We start from the raw sequence: 14,516 nt of genomic DNA, 5'->3' as shown, positions 1-14,516 counted from the left end.
CCAATGAGCCAGGACTCTAACCCATCAGCTTGGCTCCAGAACTCTTTTACCCACCATATTGCAAGGGCAGAAATGTGATTTGAGCTGGGAGGAGGCAGAACAGGCCACCTTCTCGGGAGCCTCCCAATACGGGGTTCATCCCAAACCCCCTCCCCAGCTGAGCCGGGCCTTACCTCCACGGTGATGGTGACACCGACTGTAGTCCAGAGGGCAGGTTCGCCAGAGTCAGACACGTTCACGCTCAGCACGATGCGGCCCCCCAGAGCAGGGTCGATGGCCTCTCGGTCCAAGGGCCCCAGGTTTCTGAGAATGCCTTTGTCGGGGTCCACTGAGAAGTTGTGGCTGAAGGGGCTGGGCAGGAGGCTGAAGTGCAGCAGGCTGTTGTTGGTGTCTGGCTGGTCATTGTCGTGAGCCTGGGCAGGTGAGCAGGGTTGGGATGCCCGCCATCAGGTGCTTGCCCACCCATGGGCCTCCCCCTCCTAAAATCAGAGGGCTTCTCCCCAATTCCCAGCTCCTGTCTCCCAGCTAAGAGGACAGGACCAACAAGAGCTTGCAAGACCTTCTGAGGTCTTAAACACTGAGGTCATTCCTTCATCCCACACATGTTTACCTACCACATGCCCAGCCCTGTTCTAGGTACTGGGACTAGAGCTGTGATCAAGACAGTTACCGTATGGAACTGATATTCTAGCGAGGTGAGAGGTGTGGGGGCAATATACTAAAGACAGTCAAACGTAAAAATTAACCAACAGAAGTAAATGTAGGGGAATTCCGTGGTGGCCTGGTGGTTACAATTCTGGACTTTGCCTCCTGGAGCCCAGATTCAGTCCCTGGCTGTGGGGGTGGTAGAGGGACTGAGATCCTACAGGCCACGTGGTGCAGCCAAAAAAGTAAGTGTGAAGTCCAACGAGATTCTTATTCATCATGACTACTTCAGTGCTTTATTATTTTTTTTAAGTAGCTGAAATTCTTCACCCAATCTGTGTGTGTGTATTCCTGTCCTGCCAGGCTCCTGAGCACACGCTTGGTGTGCCTTTAGGGTGACTGGGCACAGAGAGCCCAAGAGGCTCTCCCCTGCCATCAGGGCTTTGCGCTCACACACGAATGCCTTCGACACCGTGTCTGCTTGACTCCAGGTCAGGTTGGTCCCTCCGCGGGGCTTCCCCCACCCCTGTGCCGCCTTCCACACAGCACAAGTGACACCCTTGCGTGATGGTCTGCCACCCTCTCTGGAAGCAGGAATTATGGTGAATTCATCTCGGAGGACCCAGGGCTCAGCAAAGGGCCTGCTGCATGTAAGTGCTCAGCAAATGTGGCTTTGAATCCAGAGCTGGGCTAGTCTGACTTGGACCCAATTCTTTCGTCTCCTCCCTGCATACTGACACCTTCAGCTCTTTTTGTTTTAGATCTGTCGGGTTCTTGTTTATGAAATGAAAAACTCTGGTTGTTCATCCCTCAGCACTCTGAACTCAGGCCGGCTGATTCGCCAAGCACTTCTCAGGGCTGAAACCGGGCACTGTGGTTCCAGCAGCATATCTGAGATGCTCCTGCCCCCAAAGAGCTCTCAGACCAGGGTGAGAAGCATTGAGATGCATGGAGAAAGACCCAGGTTTCAGCACTGCCACTCATTGGCTGTACAGCCACAGGAAAGTCACTTAACCTCTTTAAGCCTGTTTTCTCCTTCCGTGAAATGGGGACCACTAGAGCAGCTACTTCACAAGGTTATCAAGAGATCAGGAAACCACAAGCCCCAGAAAGACGGGAGGGCCCCGTGGCCACATGATTGTCATTCTGAAGACTTTGTTTCCTGCTTCTCACAAGACGTCCTTATCGATGATTCGGTGCAGGAGCTTCTCCCCAGCGTTCCTCTGGAGCCAACAGTTGGTTCTTATCTCCTCGTCTCTGAGAACCTGGCCACTGGTCTCATTTCCATTTTTGCTCTGGCCATTATGAAGCTCACAACTGAGTTTTCAGCCCTCTCCTAGCAATTGTATGGCTTCGGGTTTAACCCTGCCTTTGTGCTTACACCGCCTGGTACCTCAGATGGTAAAGAATCTCCCTGTGATGCAGGAGACCTGGGTTCAATCCCTGGGTCAGGAGATCCCATGGAGAAGGGAATGGCAACCCACTCCAATATTCTTTCCTGGACAATTCTATGGATGGAGGAGCCTGGTGGGCTACAGTCCATGGGGTCACATAGAGTTGGACATGATTTGTGTTTATTTTCTCTTTTTCTTCATTTCTTTTATTATACTTTTAAATCTAAGCCACCCAAATCCTTTTTGGAGTGAGGCCGGCACCTGCATTTTAAAGAGCAGTGTGGTTTTTGAGGGCTTGCTCTGTGCTAGGCAGTACTTTATATCCTTTATGACCCTGGGAATAAGGTCTATGATTGACCTTATTTTCCAAAGAAGAAATGGAGGCCCAGAGAGACTGAGTGACTTTCTCAGGGCCACACAGCAGAGCCCAGATTCCAGCACAGGGCCAACATGACCACAGAGCCAGGCTTGGTGCCCTGGGCCTGTTCCCTCCACCCACCAGTTTCAGGCTGGCTCGCACCTGGATGGTCACGGAGACATTTCCCTCCTCCTCCTGGACAAAGATGTTGTAGGAGCCGCTGACCACGGGACTGTTATCATTGATGTCTAGCACATGGATCTGTAGCGTGGTCGAGGACGACAGGTTCCCACCGTCCGTGGCCTGCAGCGTGAGGTAGTACACAGCCTGCTTCTCCCGGTCCAGCAGCTCGCTGTTTCTCACCGTCACCTTCCCCGAGTCTGGATCCACTGCAAAGATGTCCGCCCTGCGGCCAGATGGAGAGAAAAAAGATGCAGGATGCCCACTTCAATTTGAATTTCAGATAAACAATGAAAAGTATTTTAGGACGTCCCATGGAATATTTGCAACCTACTTACACAACAACAACAAAAAAAGGAATAATTTATTTATCTGAAATTGAAATGTAACTGGGTACCCTATATTTTATCTGGCTCCTCTAGCCCCACTGTGAGGCAGAGAGGCGGACCTGGGTCCCCCTTACCACCTGCCCCGCTCCCATCAGAGACGTTACCCGTTCCCTGGAAGCAGGCTGTAGGTGACGCGGCCCCCCTCTCCTGTGTCGGGATCGGAGGCCTGCGAGGCAGAGAGACAGGAAATGGGACACTGAGCAGAAGCCATGCCCTCGCTGCTGACCGTGTAATTGATGAGGACAGGGCAGGCTTGCTTCCTGAGCCGAAGGGAGAAGCCCCTGACTACTCAGACTGACACGCTCACCCTCGCACACTCACATGTACATGCACGCTTGCTGGGATCCGATGACCCCAGATGATGCAGAGACTCTGGCAGGGCCAGCCCCAGGCCTGCCCATCTCCACGCCTCTCCCAGCCCAGTCCAGCCCTGTCCCGTCACTCACGCGGATGCTGTCGGTGACCACATAGCCGACAGGACTGTGCTCAAAGACGCTGAGGTTGTACATGCTGCTGGGGAACGTGGGCCTGTGGTCATTGGTGTCTCGAAGGTGGATGGTCACCGAGGCGACAGAGGCGTTCCCGCTGACAGAGTCAGTGGCTGTGACCTAAGGACAGAGGAAGAGCAGCGGCGTGGGGGTGGGAGCGCCCCATGGCTGGCTCCCCTGGGCCGCCGAGCACCGCTCACCTGCACCAGCATCACGGACTGCCTCTCGTAGTCCACCAGCGACGGCTCCCTCACCAGCACCTGCACATCCACTGAGCCCGCTGCCCGCTGCGGGGAGACGCTGAAGGCTTCGGCATCCGGGCCCCCCAAGGTCAGCAGGAAGGTGCCGTTGCTGCCCTGTAGAGGTGGGCTGTAAGTAGGGACCCCCATCCTGCAGTGTACCCTCCTGCATCTTTCCCCCAATCCCTGGCCACAGACCCTGGGAGGGTGGACTGGTCACTAGTCCCTGTAGATGTGGGCTCATCAGAAGAAGACTTCCCTGAGGCACTGTGGGCCCCAGCCTGGGCTGCAGAGCCTAGACACACACCACTCCCTCCCTTTGAGTCTTCTGTACCAGCCACCCTCCACCACGCACTCCAACACCAAACACCATCAGTGCCCAACATTGGCCCATTACCCACACGCCCCTTCTGCTCCATACCCTCTCCACTTAATGCCGACCATAAACTCCACACACCACCCAACCACCACCACCACCCAAAATCATCCTCCACTCAACACTTTGTATCAACTCATTGTCACTACCACTGTACTTATTCAGCATTCAGTACTACCCAAATCATCCACCACTCAATCCCAACCTCTCCCAAGAATGCCTTCCAATTTGACACCCATTTAGAAGCGTCCGTGCTCAACACCTCCCACATCCCCCAATATCCAATACCAGCTCCCCTCAACTTCACCATCTACCCATCACTACCCTCTACACACCACCACCGAAAGTGACATTCCACTCAACATTACCCAGCATCCTGCCTTTCCATTCCCCACCACTGAGCTCCGCCCTGAACACAAGACCTCCCACCAGCTCAGCATCACTCAGAAGTTCCAAATGTCATTCAAACTCTGATTGTCACCTCCACTCATGGTTGGCACTGCTGTCACCCACTGTGACACTGTGTACCATGGTCGGTGCTCTGCTGGTCACTCACCACCTCCCCTCCCCAGTGATCCCCCATCATCACTTCCGCCCACCCTGCCTATGATCTGGGTGCACCTGCCTTGTCTGGGTCGTAGACCACCATGGTGAGGTCCTCAATGGGGATGCGCGTGGAGGCGTGCTCATCCACGTAGCCAGTGAAGTTGACTTGAGTCTCGTTGGGAGTGAATGCGCAGTCTTGGAGGCTGCAGTTGTAAAACTCAGGTACGTGGTCATTGACGTCTGTCACTCTCAGCGTGACCCATATGCTCGCCTTGGCCTCCTGCCCGTGGATGTTGGGGTGCGTCTCGGTAGCCTGAGAGCAGAGTTGAAGCCAGAAGGCAGAGGTCAGAGAACCAGCATTCTGAGAGAGCTGAGATCAAAGGTCAAAGTGGGGGTGCAGAAAGTGGGGGTGCAGAGAGCGGGGGTGCAAAGAGGGCAGTGGCCCCCTCACTCACCGTGACCTGCACTTGCACTTCCTCATCCTCCTCTAGCAGTTGCTCTCTGTCCAGGGGACTGTTGACTGTGATCACCCCATCTTGCTTGCCAATATCAAACCAGCCAGGCCTTGTGGAATCTGGGAAGAAGCAGCAGGAGCAGCTCCTTCCGGTGGCTCTGACGGAACCCCCACCCCTTCCCTTGCCCCAGCCCCAGCCTGGGGACATCCCGTTCTCACTGGAGATGCTGTAGATCACAGGGTCATTGATGCCTCTGTCACCATCCATGGCCTCCACCTTCAGCACCGAGGTTCCCTGCAGGGAGGCACGGTCAGTAGCCAGACCCTTTCCCTACCACTCAGCTCCCCCCAGGCCCTCCCCCAGGTGCCCAGCATACCTGGGGTGTATCCTCAGCCACGGAGGCTGAGTAAAACTCCCTAACAAACTGGGGGTCCAGGTCTGGCTTGTCGATTACAGAGATGGACACGAAGACAGATGAGGAGCACTGGATGACGGTGTGATTGTTGTACAGGCCGCCCGAGTCCTGCCGGGAGACAGGTCTCCATGAATCTGGGTCTCGGGTCCCCATGCCCCCAGCTCCCACCAGCGCCCCTACTCACACAGGCCTTCAGCTCCAGCTGATAGAAGGAACTCTTGCTGTTGTAGTCGAGGCTGCCATTGAGGATGATGGAACCATTGGGTAGGATCCTGAAGAGGTACTCACTGCCTTCCGTGGCAGGAATGACCTGAGGCATAGCACAGTCAGGCCAGGCTGCCCCAGGATGGCTCTGCCCCTAGGACCTGCTCTCAGAGGCCTGGGGTCGAATCCTGGCTTTGCTCTTGACCTCACCAGGTCACATAACCTCTCTGATTCTCAGTTTCTGCCTCTGGGAAATGGGCAAGATACTGCCTCAGCACTCCAGGTGAAAGGGTGGGGAGAAGGGTTCAGTCTGCAGCAGATACCCTTCTTAGGCGACTGGACCGAATGGGGCCAGAGGGGGCCAGAGGGGGCCAGAGGATGGTGTGGGGACCAGGGCTGGGCCATGGCAGAGCTCCTGGGCTGGAAGGTCCCTGCAGGTTGTGTGGGAGATGCTGCCCCCTGGTGGCCACGAGGAGCGGCAGCGCCCACACTCCCACGTGGACCATACACTCTCACCTTTTCTATGGAGTATACCACCGCGCCGGCCGAGCCTGTGTCTTTGTCCGTGGCCTGCACAGATAACACCAGGGAGCCCACCGGCAAGGTCTGTAACAAAAGAAAGTGAAAGTGAAGTCTCTCAGTCGTGTCCGACTCTTTGTGACCCCGTGGACTGAGGCTCCTCCATCCATGGGATTCTCAAGAATACTGGAGTGGGTTGCCATTTCCTTCTCCAGGGGATCTTCCCGACCCAGAAATTGAACCCAGGCCTCCTACATTGCAGGCAGATGCTTTAACCTCTGAGCCACCAGGGAAGCCCCTCTAATACAAAAGGTTTCATCAACTCTGAGTTCCAATCCATTTTCTTCATGCCCAAGCACATGCCCCCACCTGGAGTTCCAGGGCCCACAGCCCTACCACGGAGATAGTGACAGACCTTCCAGAACCTGAAGCCCAGTGTTCCACAGGTGGCCCCCTTTTCTTCGCCCAGGCTGGGCCTCTTGGGGCATCTGTACATCGGCAGGAAGCAGAGTTCCCACTTCTCCTCTCCCTGATGGAGCCCCCTCGCCACATGAACTAGCTTCTGATTTGCTGAGCCCCTCAGGGCCAGTATAAATGATCATTCCAGAACTCAGGTTTTGCCACTCCCCTGCTTAAACTTCCCTGTGGGTTCTCTGTAGCCTCCAGCCCAGGTTGCAGACAGTACTCTTCAGAGCTGAAAGTTTCTTTCAGATGCCTTTGCCCCAGGACCTGGCCACACACTCACTAATTCCACAAGGTGGCCAGAGAGATCTCTGAAAATCCTGAACCAGACCACATCACTCTCAGGTCAGGTCCACCTCTCTGACCTCACCTGTTTCTCACACTCCACCTTCCATCCACAGCAGCTTTCTAGCTATGCCTACAACACTCCAGGCTGATTCACACCTCACAGCAGTTGCTATTCCCTGCCTGGAAAATCCTTTTCCTGGAGCAGCCCAGGGAGGCTCCTTGACATTTAGTTCTGCTCAGGTGTCACCCACCCAGAGAAGACTTTCCTGACTGGCTCAACCTAAAAGCAACCCCTTATGCTCTTCATTGAGCACAACACCTCTGAAATAATCTTATCTGCTTAATGTTTTGTTCATTAGTGTCTGTGATCTTCACTACAATGTGAGCTACTGAGGGTGGCAACCAAGTCTATCATCGCCAGATATCTTCAGCACCAAGGACAGTGCCAGACACATAGTAGGCATTCAGTAGAGCCTGTTGAAGGTCTGTCTGGATCTCACCAGCCTCTTGTCTGGCCTGGGGGGTAGAGCACACCTCTCAGGTCTTTGAATCCACGTAGCAATGAAGACTCAGGAGTGTTGTGTTTCCTGCTTGTGGACGACTGGAGAACCTCCTCCCTGTCCATGCAGTTCAAGTCAGGCTGTCATCCTTGCTAAAGGGGAAGGCCTATGATGCAGACTTTGACAACTGGAGCATTCCACACCCCTCAACTGCATGCATGCTAGGTTGCTTCAGTCATGTCTGACTCTTTGTGACCCCATGGACTATAGCCCAACAGGCTCCTCTGTCCACAGGATTTTCCAGGCCAGAATACTAGAGTGGGTTGCCATTTCCTTCTCCAGGCGATCTTCCCGACCCAGAGATCAAACCTGTGTCTCTTACATCTCCTGCATTGCAGGTGGATTCTTTACCACTAGAGCCAGCTGGGAAGCCCAGTAAACAATGGTGGCACATGCACGTGACCCAAAATGGGTCAATGAGAGTCAGCCCTGGGGTGTTGGTTGGGACCACTGAGAAAGAGACAATCTGTGTTGCAATTCAAAGCCAGTGGGATGTGAGCCTGGAGCTGCTGGGGCACTTTCATCATCATGAGAGAGAACTTCTCCCCCAAGCCCAGGATGAAGGCAGCAAGAGTCACAGAGGTGCAAGGCGGAGAGAAGTCTCTTCTTGATGACTGGCTTGAGTGCCTAGATCCAGCCATGTTTGAAGCCAGATAGACCATTCAAATGTCCAGACACATGAGAAAATCAATTTCTTCCTCTCCACCTGGGATGATCATAACTTAAAGAACTCCAATCCAGTGTGATGGATTGAAAAATGTTGCTGTAACCATTGTACATGGGGTTACATGCAACCCCCTGAATTTGGTTCCTGCGGCTGCCCTTTCTAGGAGGCACTCTTCCCAATCCTGGATGACCTGCTGACTGTCTCTGGTCCTTCCCACTCTGAGCAGATTTGTAGGATGCCTGCATTCTATACACCCACCCTGGTAAGGCAGATGTTACCTCGCTGACGTTGGCAGAGAAGCTTATGCTCTGGAAAACAGGCGCATTGTCATTTCTGTCCTCTACGATCACCTGCATTTCCCTCTGCACCTGCAAGTCAGAAGCCCAGGTGAGCCAGAAAACGTGGGAGTTTGGGAAAACAAATTCAGGAGTGCCTGGACAGGAATGCAAGTTGGCATAGCGTCTCAGGAGAACAATCAGGCAGTGTCTGGGGTGACTCTCTATTTGATACCATTTCAAATGCCGGAAAAGTTGCAAGTACAGAACAAAGAACTCCTGATACTCTTCATGCAGATTTACCCCTTATTTAGTTTCTCTCTCTCTCTTTCCACATGTTTGCTGAACCACTGGAGAGTACTTTAGGTCATTTAAGAAATCTAAAACACAGCAGTCTTATTACAAGAATCTTCCTTTTAGCTTTGTTAGCCACAAAATAAAGCTGTGAACAACCTAAGTGTTGAGGAGACCAGCTAAGCACCATGGTACGTCCCACACTGGGCCATAGACATACAGGAAATGGGAGACTTGTGTGCAGATTCAGAAAGGCTCCAAAGCTGATTGTTGAGTGGACAAGTCAGTGCAAGACCATACAGGCAGTAGGATTCCATTCGGGTTTAAGAAAATACACCAAAAACTACAATCTTTCTTCCATGGATGCATATATGTATGCCAGTGCTTAGCGAGGGATAAGAAACAGTGACGGTGGATACTTTAGTTGGGAGTGGGTTGGGAAGTATTACAGAGAGAAAGTATCTCTCTTATAAAGTATTTATGAATATCCAAGTCATCTTTTAATGCGTAGGTTTTAAGGAACAGGTCATAAAGAGAAAACCCCCAACTTTCACAGACACAGACATAGCTGTATAAGCGTGGTATTGAGAAACATGAACACTGAGACCAGCCCATTAGTCAAAGGAGTTGAAAATGATGATCTCAGAGGAGAGAAGGTAGGGAGTTATTTGGCATCTGTTTTCTTATTAATACACATATTAATATGAATTAATAATGCAATTCATGATAACAGTAGATATACAAATATACAAACAGTATATCTACAAACAGTAGATATGCAAAATAGATACACCATATATATATATCTAAACATATGCATATAATTAAAGCAAATTAATAGTAAATACTAAAATCTTGGTAATACTGTATGATGAAAAATGGACAAGTATAATGTTGATAAAAATAAACATTCAACTTGTTTTTTGTTAACTGAGGCTCACTCTGCTTGTCTGAGGTCGGGACACCACCAGCCGTGGTCCCTCAGGCCCCTGTCCTCTGATCCTGGGACCCTCACCCTTCCCTCCCGCTGCTGACTCACTTGGTTGTTGTAACTGTCGCTCACGGAGATGGTGATGGCGAACCAGTAGAGCGTCTGCAGTGGGCAGAGAGACAGGCACCAAGGTGAGCCCTGCTTGGGTGTCCGCCAGGGCCCTGCCCACCACCCTACCCCTCACAAGGCCTTCCCAAGCTGTTTTCCTTTACCTCATAGTCCAGAGGGCTGGCCAGCTTCACTTCCCCAGTATTTGAGGTGACATTAAAGAAGTAGGCATTGGAGCCACTAATCCCATATTTCAGCTCGTCATTGTCTTGGTCCTGAGCTACCAACCAGAAAGCCTCGGCACCTGCAGAAGGGACAGGGAATGCCCAGGGTCCATGGCCACCTAGTTCAATGCTGGCCTTTCCAAGCTGCCCACGAGGCCCACAGGTACATTTAACTTCTTTTAAAATTAGGAGGGCCAAGACATCAGTGGATGTCTATCAATGGATGAATGGATAAAGAAGATGTGGTATATATATGTATGTGTGTGTGTGAATATTTTGTAAATTTTGTACAAAATGGAATATTTTCAGCCATAAAAAAAAGAATGAAATCTTGCCATTTTCAACAACATGGATGGACCTAGAGGGCATTCAGCTAAAAGAAATAGGTCAGAGAAAGACAAATATTATATGATGATCTCACTCACATGCGGGATCTGAAAACAGAAATCCAAGTTCACTGATTCAGAGAGCAGATTGGTGGTTCCCAGACGTGGGGTGAGGAGACTGAACAATGGGTGAAGAGAGTCAAAAGGTACAAATTTTCAGTCATAAAATAAATAAATCCTGGGGATATAATGTACATGTATAAGCATGGTGACTATAATTAATAATACTGTATTCGAAAGTTGCTGAGAGAGTAGGTCTTAAAAGTTCTCACAGCAAGGGAAAAATATTCTGTAACGATGTGTGATAACAGATATTAGCTAGACTTATTGGGGTAATTATTTTGAAATATATACAAATATATCAGTATGTTGTACACCTGAAGCTAATATCATGTTGTATGTCAATTATATCTTGTTCTTTTTAATTATGGAAGAGGCCCACAAAGGCAAAAATGCTAGAATGGTGACATGATGGCGGGGTCAGCCTGCAGCCTGAGTGTCCCAGGGAACCAGCTTGCTCCCTCTTGCCCACGATGGCCCTTCAGGCACAGTCTGGGCCACACACCTGGAGCCTGCTCTTCTTTGATCAGTCTTGCCTCTTCCAGAAACTCCTTGGAAAGCTCGGTCTCTCCCCACCCAGGCCCCCTCCTCCAGGAAGACCATCGGACTAGAAAAATGTTGCTGTCTACATTGTGTTTACTCTGCCATGAGACACACTGTTAATTTAATGCATGCTGGGATGAGGGTGGGGAGTCATTCTGTGTTAAGCAACTCTCTCAAACATAAGATACATCCTGACTCAGAAATGTCAAGGTGTAAACTGACATGGCTCTTATACTCAAGGAAATATGGGAGGTGAGTGGGTGTGTGTAAATTTTTCTCTGTACACGTGTCCATGGTCACAGAAAGATGGATCAGGGAGAAAACGCTTTTCTAAAAGTCTGTCTCAAAAAAGTCAAATGTAACAGATAATAAGAGCTATAGAAATAAAAGACATATATTAGGTCTCTGTCACTAAAGTCAAATTTGATATTTAAAATACAATGTATTTTTTAAAGTCTGGAAAAAAAAAAGAGTCTGCCTGACAAAACTAAACTATTAAACAGTGTTAGTGTCAGGAAAACAGGTCTTATGCAGGATGGAGAGTGACTAGAAGGGGAGAGATGGGTTGAGGTGTAGGTGTTCCTGGCAGTTGAAGTGAAAGTGGCTCAGTCGTGTCCAACTCTTTGCAACCCCACGGACAGTAGCCCGTCAGGTTCCTCTGTCCATGGGGATTCTCCAGGCAAGAATACTGGGGTGGGTTGCCATGCCCTCCTCCAGGGAATCGTCCCAACACAGGGGTTGAACTCGGTCTCCCGCATTGCAGGCAGATTCTTCACCATCTGAGCCACCAGGGATTTACATGTGGTAATTCAGTGTACCTCCCTGTACATTTACATATACTATACTTCAAAATAAAAGGTCTAAACAACATTTTTTTAAAACCTGACTGAAAATGCTTTCTCATCCCTAGAGAACCATGGAATTCATCTCAGAAAGGAAAAAATTGCCCTTTGGTTTAAGAAAGCCCAGAGAGGGGCCCCGGGGTTACAGAAGAAAAGACCCTTGGACTTCCCTGGTGGTACAGTGGATAAGAATCTGCCTGCCCATAGGGGACACGGGTTTGATCCTTGGTCTGGGAACAGTCCACACTCCAAGGAGCAACTAAGCTTGTAAGCCACAACTATTGAGCCAGCCTGCTGCAACTGCTGCAGCCTGTGTGCCCAGAGCCTGTGCTCCACACCAAGAGAAGCTCCACAGTGAGAAGCCTGAACTCCACAATGAAGAGTAGCCCCCTCTTGCCACAACTAGAGAAAGCCTGCATGCAGCTACAGAGACCCAGCACAACCAAAATATATACATAAGTTAATTATATATTTAAAGAAGACCCTCATTTGGTCTGGCAGAGATCATACTTGATTTTAAAGGGTTACCGAAGAGAATGGAGATCATGAGGGCATTTGCGACATTTGTTTGGAAGGGTGTGTGTGTGTGTGTGTGTTTATCCATGACTAAACACCTATGAAAGCATATGTAAAATATCATTAACACCTATATACTACTTCTCTGTTGCATTCATAGATATCAAATAGTTTAACCTCAGCCCAGTCCTCCAGGGAGGATTATGCCATCTCGGGATTTAATGAGACTATCACCTCCCTCATCTTGGCCTCTAAATCTTTATTAATATAACCCTTATGCTGTCCTGACAACCACATGCAAATGGATGTAGCCTTTGTGGCTGCTAAGCCCATCACCCACCCTTTCTTCGTGTACCCAGACCTGGGCTTCTGGATCCCAAGGCAGACTCTGGATTTCAGCCTCCTTGATGCCGTCTCTTGTGTCATCTGGTAGATTTAGATATCTGACACTGCAACAAAGACTAAATTGTCCCCCAGTATTCAAAGGGAAATCCCCTTTTCTCTCAGACTAATAGAATCCCGGATTTTGAGCCGGGCACATGCGTAACTAAAGTAACAAAGCCCTCATTTCTCCAGCTGCCTTTCAGCTAGGGCATGAGGCTAAGTTCTGGCCAATGAGATGTGAGCAGAAGTAACGTGCGTGAAATCTGGAGGCCTGTCCTTAGGAGAAAGAAGTGAGCCTTCCTGGCCCTTTCCTCCCCCAAGTTCTCACTGGAATAGGGTGTGACACTAGCCATCTGGGACCCTGTGGATGAAGTCCATGCCACAGGGGAGGCAGAACCTAGAAATGGAAGGAGGGTCCCTGACACCCAAAGCAGAGAGCAAGAGCCAGCTTGACTGAACAGACCCTCCAACAGCCCTGACTCACTGTTCTCGGAGACTATGTAAGAGAATAGTAAACATTGACCTCGTTTATACTTCTATTATTTGGGGTCTGTTATGTGCAGCTAGGGCTTCCCTGGTGGCTCAGACAGTAAAGAATCTGCCTGCAGTGCAGGGGACCTGGGTTCGATCCCTGCATTGGGAGGGTCCCCTGGAGAAGGGAATGGCTACCCACTTCAGTATTCTTGCCTGGAGAATTCCATGGACAGAGGAGCCTGGGGGCTGCAGTCCGTGGATCACAAAGAGTCATACACGACTGAGCGACTAACACTTTCTGCGCAGCTGACCCTATATCCCAGTGAATACAGCCATCCATCCTTTCAGCTTCTTCAACCCCCATCCTGCCTGCTGGGAATTTGGCATCCAGTCCCTGTGGCTTCATCCAAAACAATGCTTTGTGAACGTCATTCACTCCTGTGCACTGCCAAGATCTTTACTACCAACCATGTCTCATTATTTATGACCCTCCTTTTAATTGACTTACTATTTTATGTAAATGCATTTATTTTAGAAGCGAACTTTAGATTGTTACTGTACGTGGAAAACCTGCCTCACTCGCCACAGATGGAAGGTAACTCTACAAAGACAACAAAAGCAAAGCGAAGGTGTCGACTTGTGCTGAGATGTGTCCGTGAAAGGCGCTGAGCCTCAAGTCTTCTCTCTGTCTGTTTAAGAAAAAGAAAAAAATAGCAAGGGATGGAGAGAGATGAGCAAGTGAGAGAGACAGAAGAAAAATAATGGTACCGAATGGATGCTTTCTCCCTGGGAAAATCAGAAAGCCTGAAAGAGATGGGAAACAAGAGGGGTGTTCTCTTGGGTGGGTCTTAATTATTGGATGCTGTGTGAGGGTCTTTGACCAAAAAGCTGAAAAGAAGAAACTTCTGGAACCATCTTTGGGCCATGAGGTGCTGTGGAGCTGCAGGGATGGGGAGCAAGCCCACAGGGGACCCCGGGCCCTCTCATGGGTGAGGGTTTGGCACGATATGGGCACAGGAACTTGTACTCACCCACTGGCAGATCTTCAGGCAGGCTCACCGTTGACATGTTGGGCGCGAACATTGGGGCCGTGTTGGCTGCCACTGCAGGGACACGGGGTGCGGGAACATCTGGACACCTCTGGAAAGACTGAACCCCATCTACCCCCACGGGAGCCCGTACCAGTCCCAGGCCAGCCTTCAGCCCAGCTCACCAGTCTGGGGCTGGATTCCTCCCCAGGCCTCCCCAGGGTAGCCAAGCATAGAGCTGGGCCGTAGCAGCTAGGTTTTTGCTG

At 50.5% G+C, this 14,516-nt stretch overlaps 1 protein-coding gene across 1 annotated transcript in view; it reads right to left on the bottom strand.

Moving 5' to 3' along the window:
• Window positions 1-14,516, bottom strand: part of CDHR2 (cadherin related family member 2) — a 42,389-nt gene that overhangs the window by 12,609 nt on the left and 15,264 nt on the right. The window contains exons 3-17 of the mRNA XM_061423032.1: window positions 14,254-14,325; window positions 9,958-10,097; window positions 9,794-9,847; window positions 8,464-8,553; window positions 6,206-6,295; window positions 5,670-5,795; window positions 5,447-5,593; window positions 5,289-5,364; window positions 5,071-5,189; window positions 4,695-4,928; window positions 3,655-3,810; window positions 3,413-3,574; window positions 3,071-3,132; window positions 2,560-2,803; window positions 174-413 (exon numbers count right to left, since the gene is read on the bottom strand). Of these exons, the coding sequence (XP_061279016.1) occupies window positions 174-413; window positions 2,560-2,803; window positions 3,071-3,132; window positions 3,413-3,574; window positions 3,655-3,810; window positions 4,695-4,928; window positions 5,071-5,189; window positions 5,289-5,364; window positions 5,447-5,593; window positions 5,670-5,795; window positions 6,206-6,295; window positions 8,464-8,553; window positions 9,794-9,847; window positions 9,958-10,097; window positions 14,254-14,325 (2,012 nt within the window). The remainder of the gene's footprint in view (window positions 1-173; window positions 414-2,559; window positions 2,804-3,070; window positions 3,133-3,412; window positions 3,575-3,654; window positions 3,811-4,694; window positions 4,929-5,070; window positions 5,190-5,288; window positions 5,365-5,446; window positions 5,594-5,669; window positions 5,796-6,205; window positions 6,296-8,463; window positions 8,554-9,793; window positions 9,848-9,957; window positions 10,098-14,253; window positions 14,326-14,516) is intronic.

Source organism: Bos javanicus, chromosome 7 (genome assembly GCF_032452875.1).
Source record: "Bos javanicus breed banteng chromosome 7, ARS-OSU_banteng_1.0, whole genome shotgun sequence".
Taxonomy (NCBI): domain Eukaryota; kingdom Metazoa; phylum Chordata; class Mammalia; order Artiodactyla; family Bovidae; genus Bos; species Bos javanicus.
Note: the sequence above shows the minus strand (reverse complement) of the source record. Positions and strands in the feature narration are given on the sequence as shown.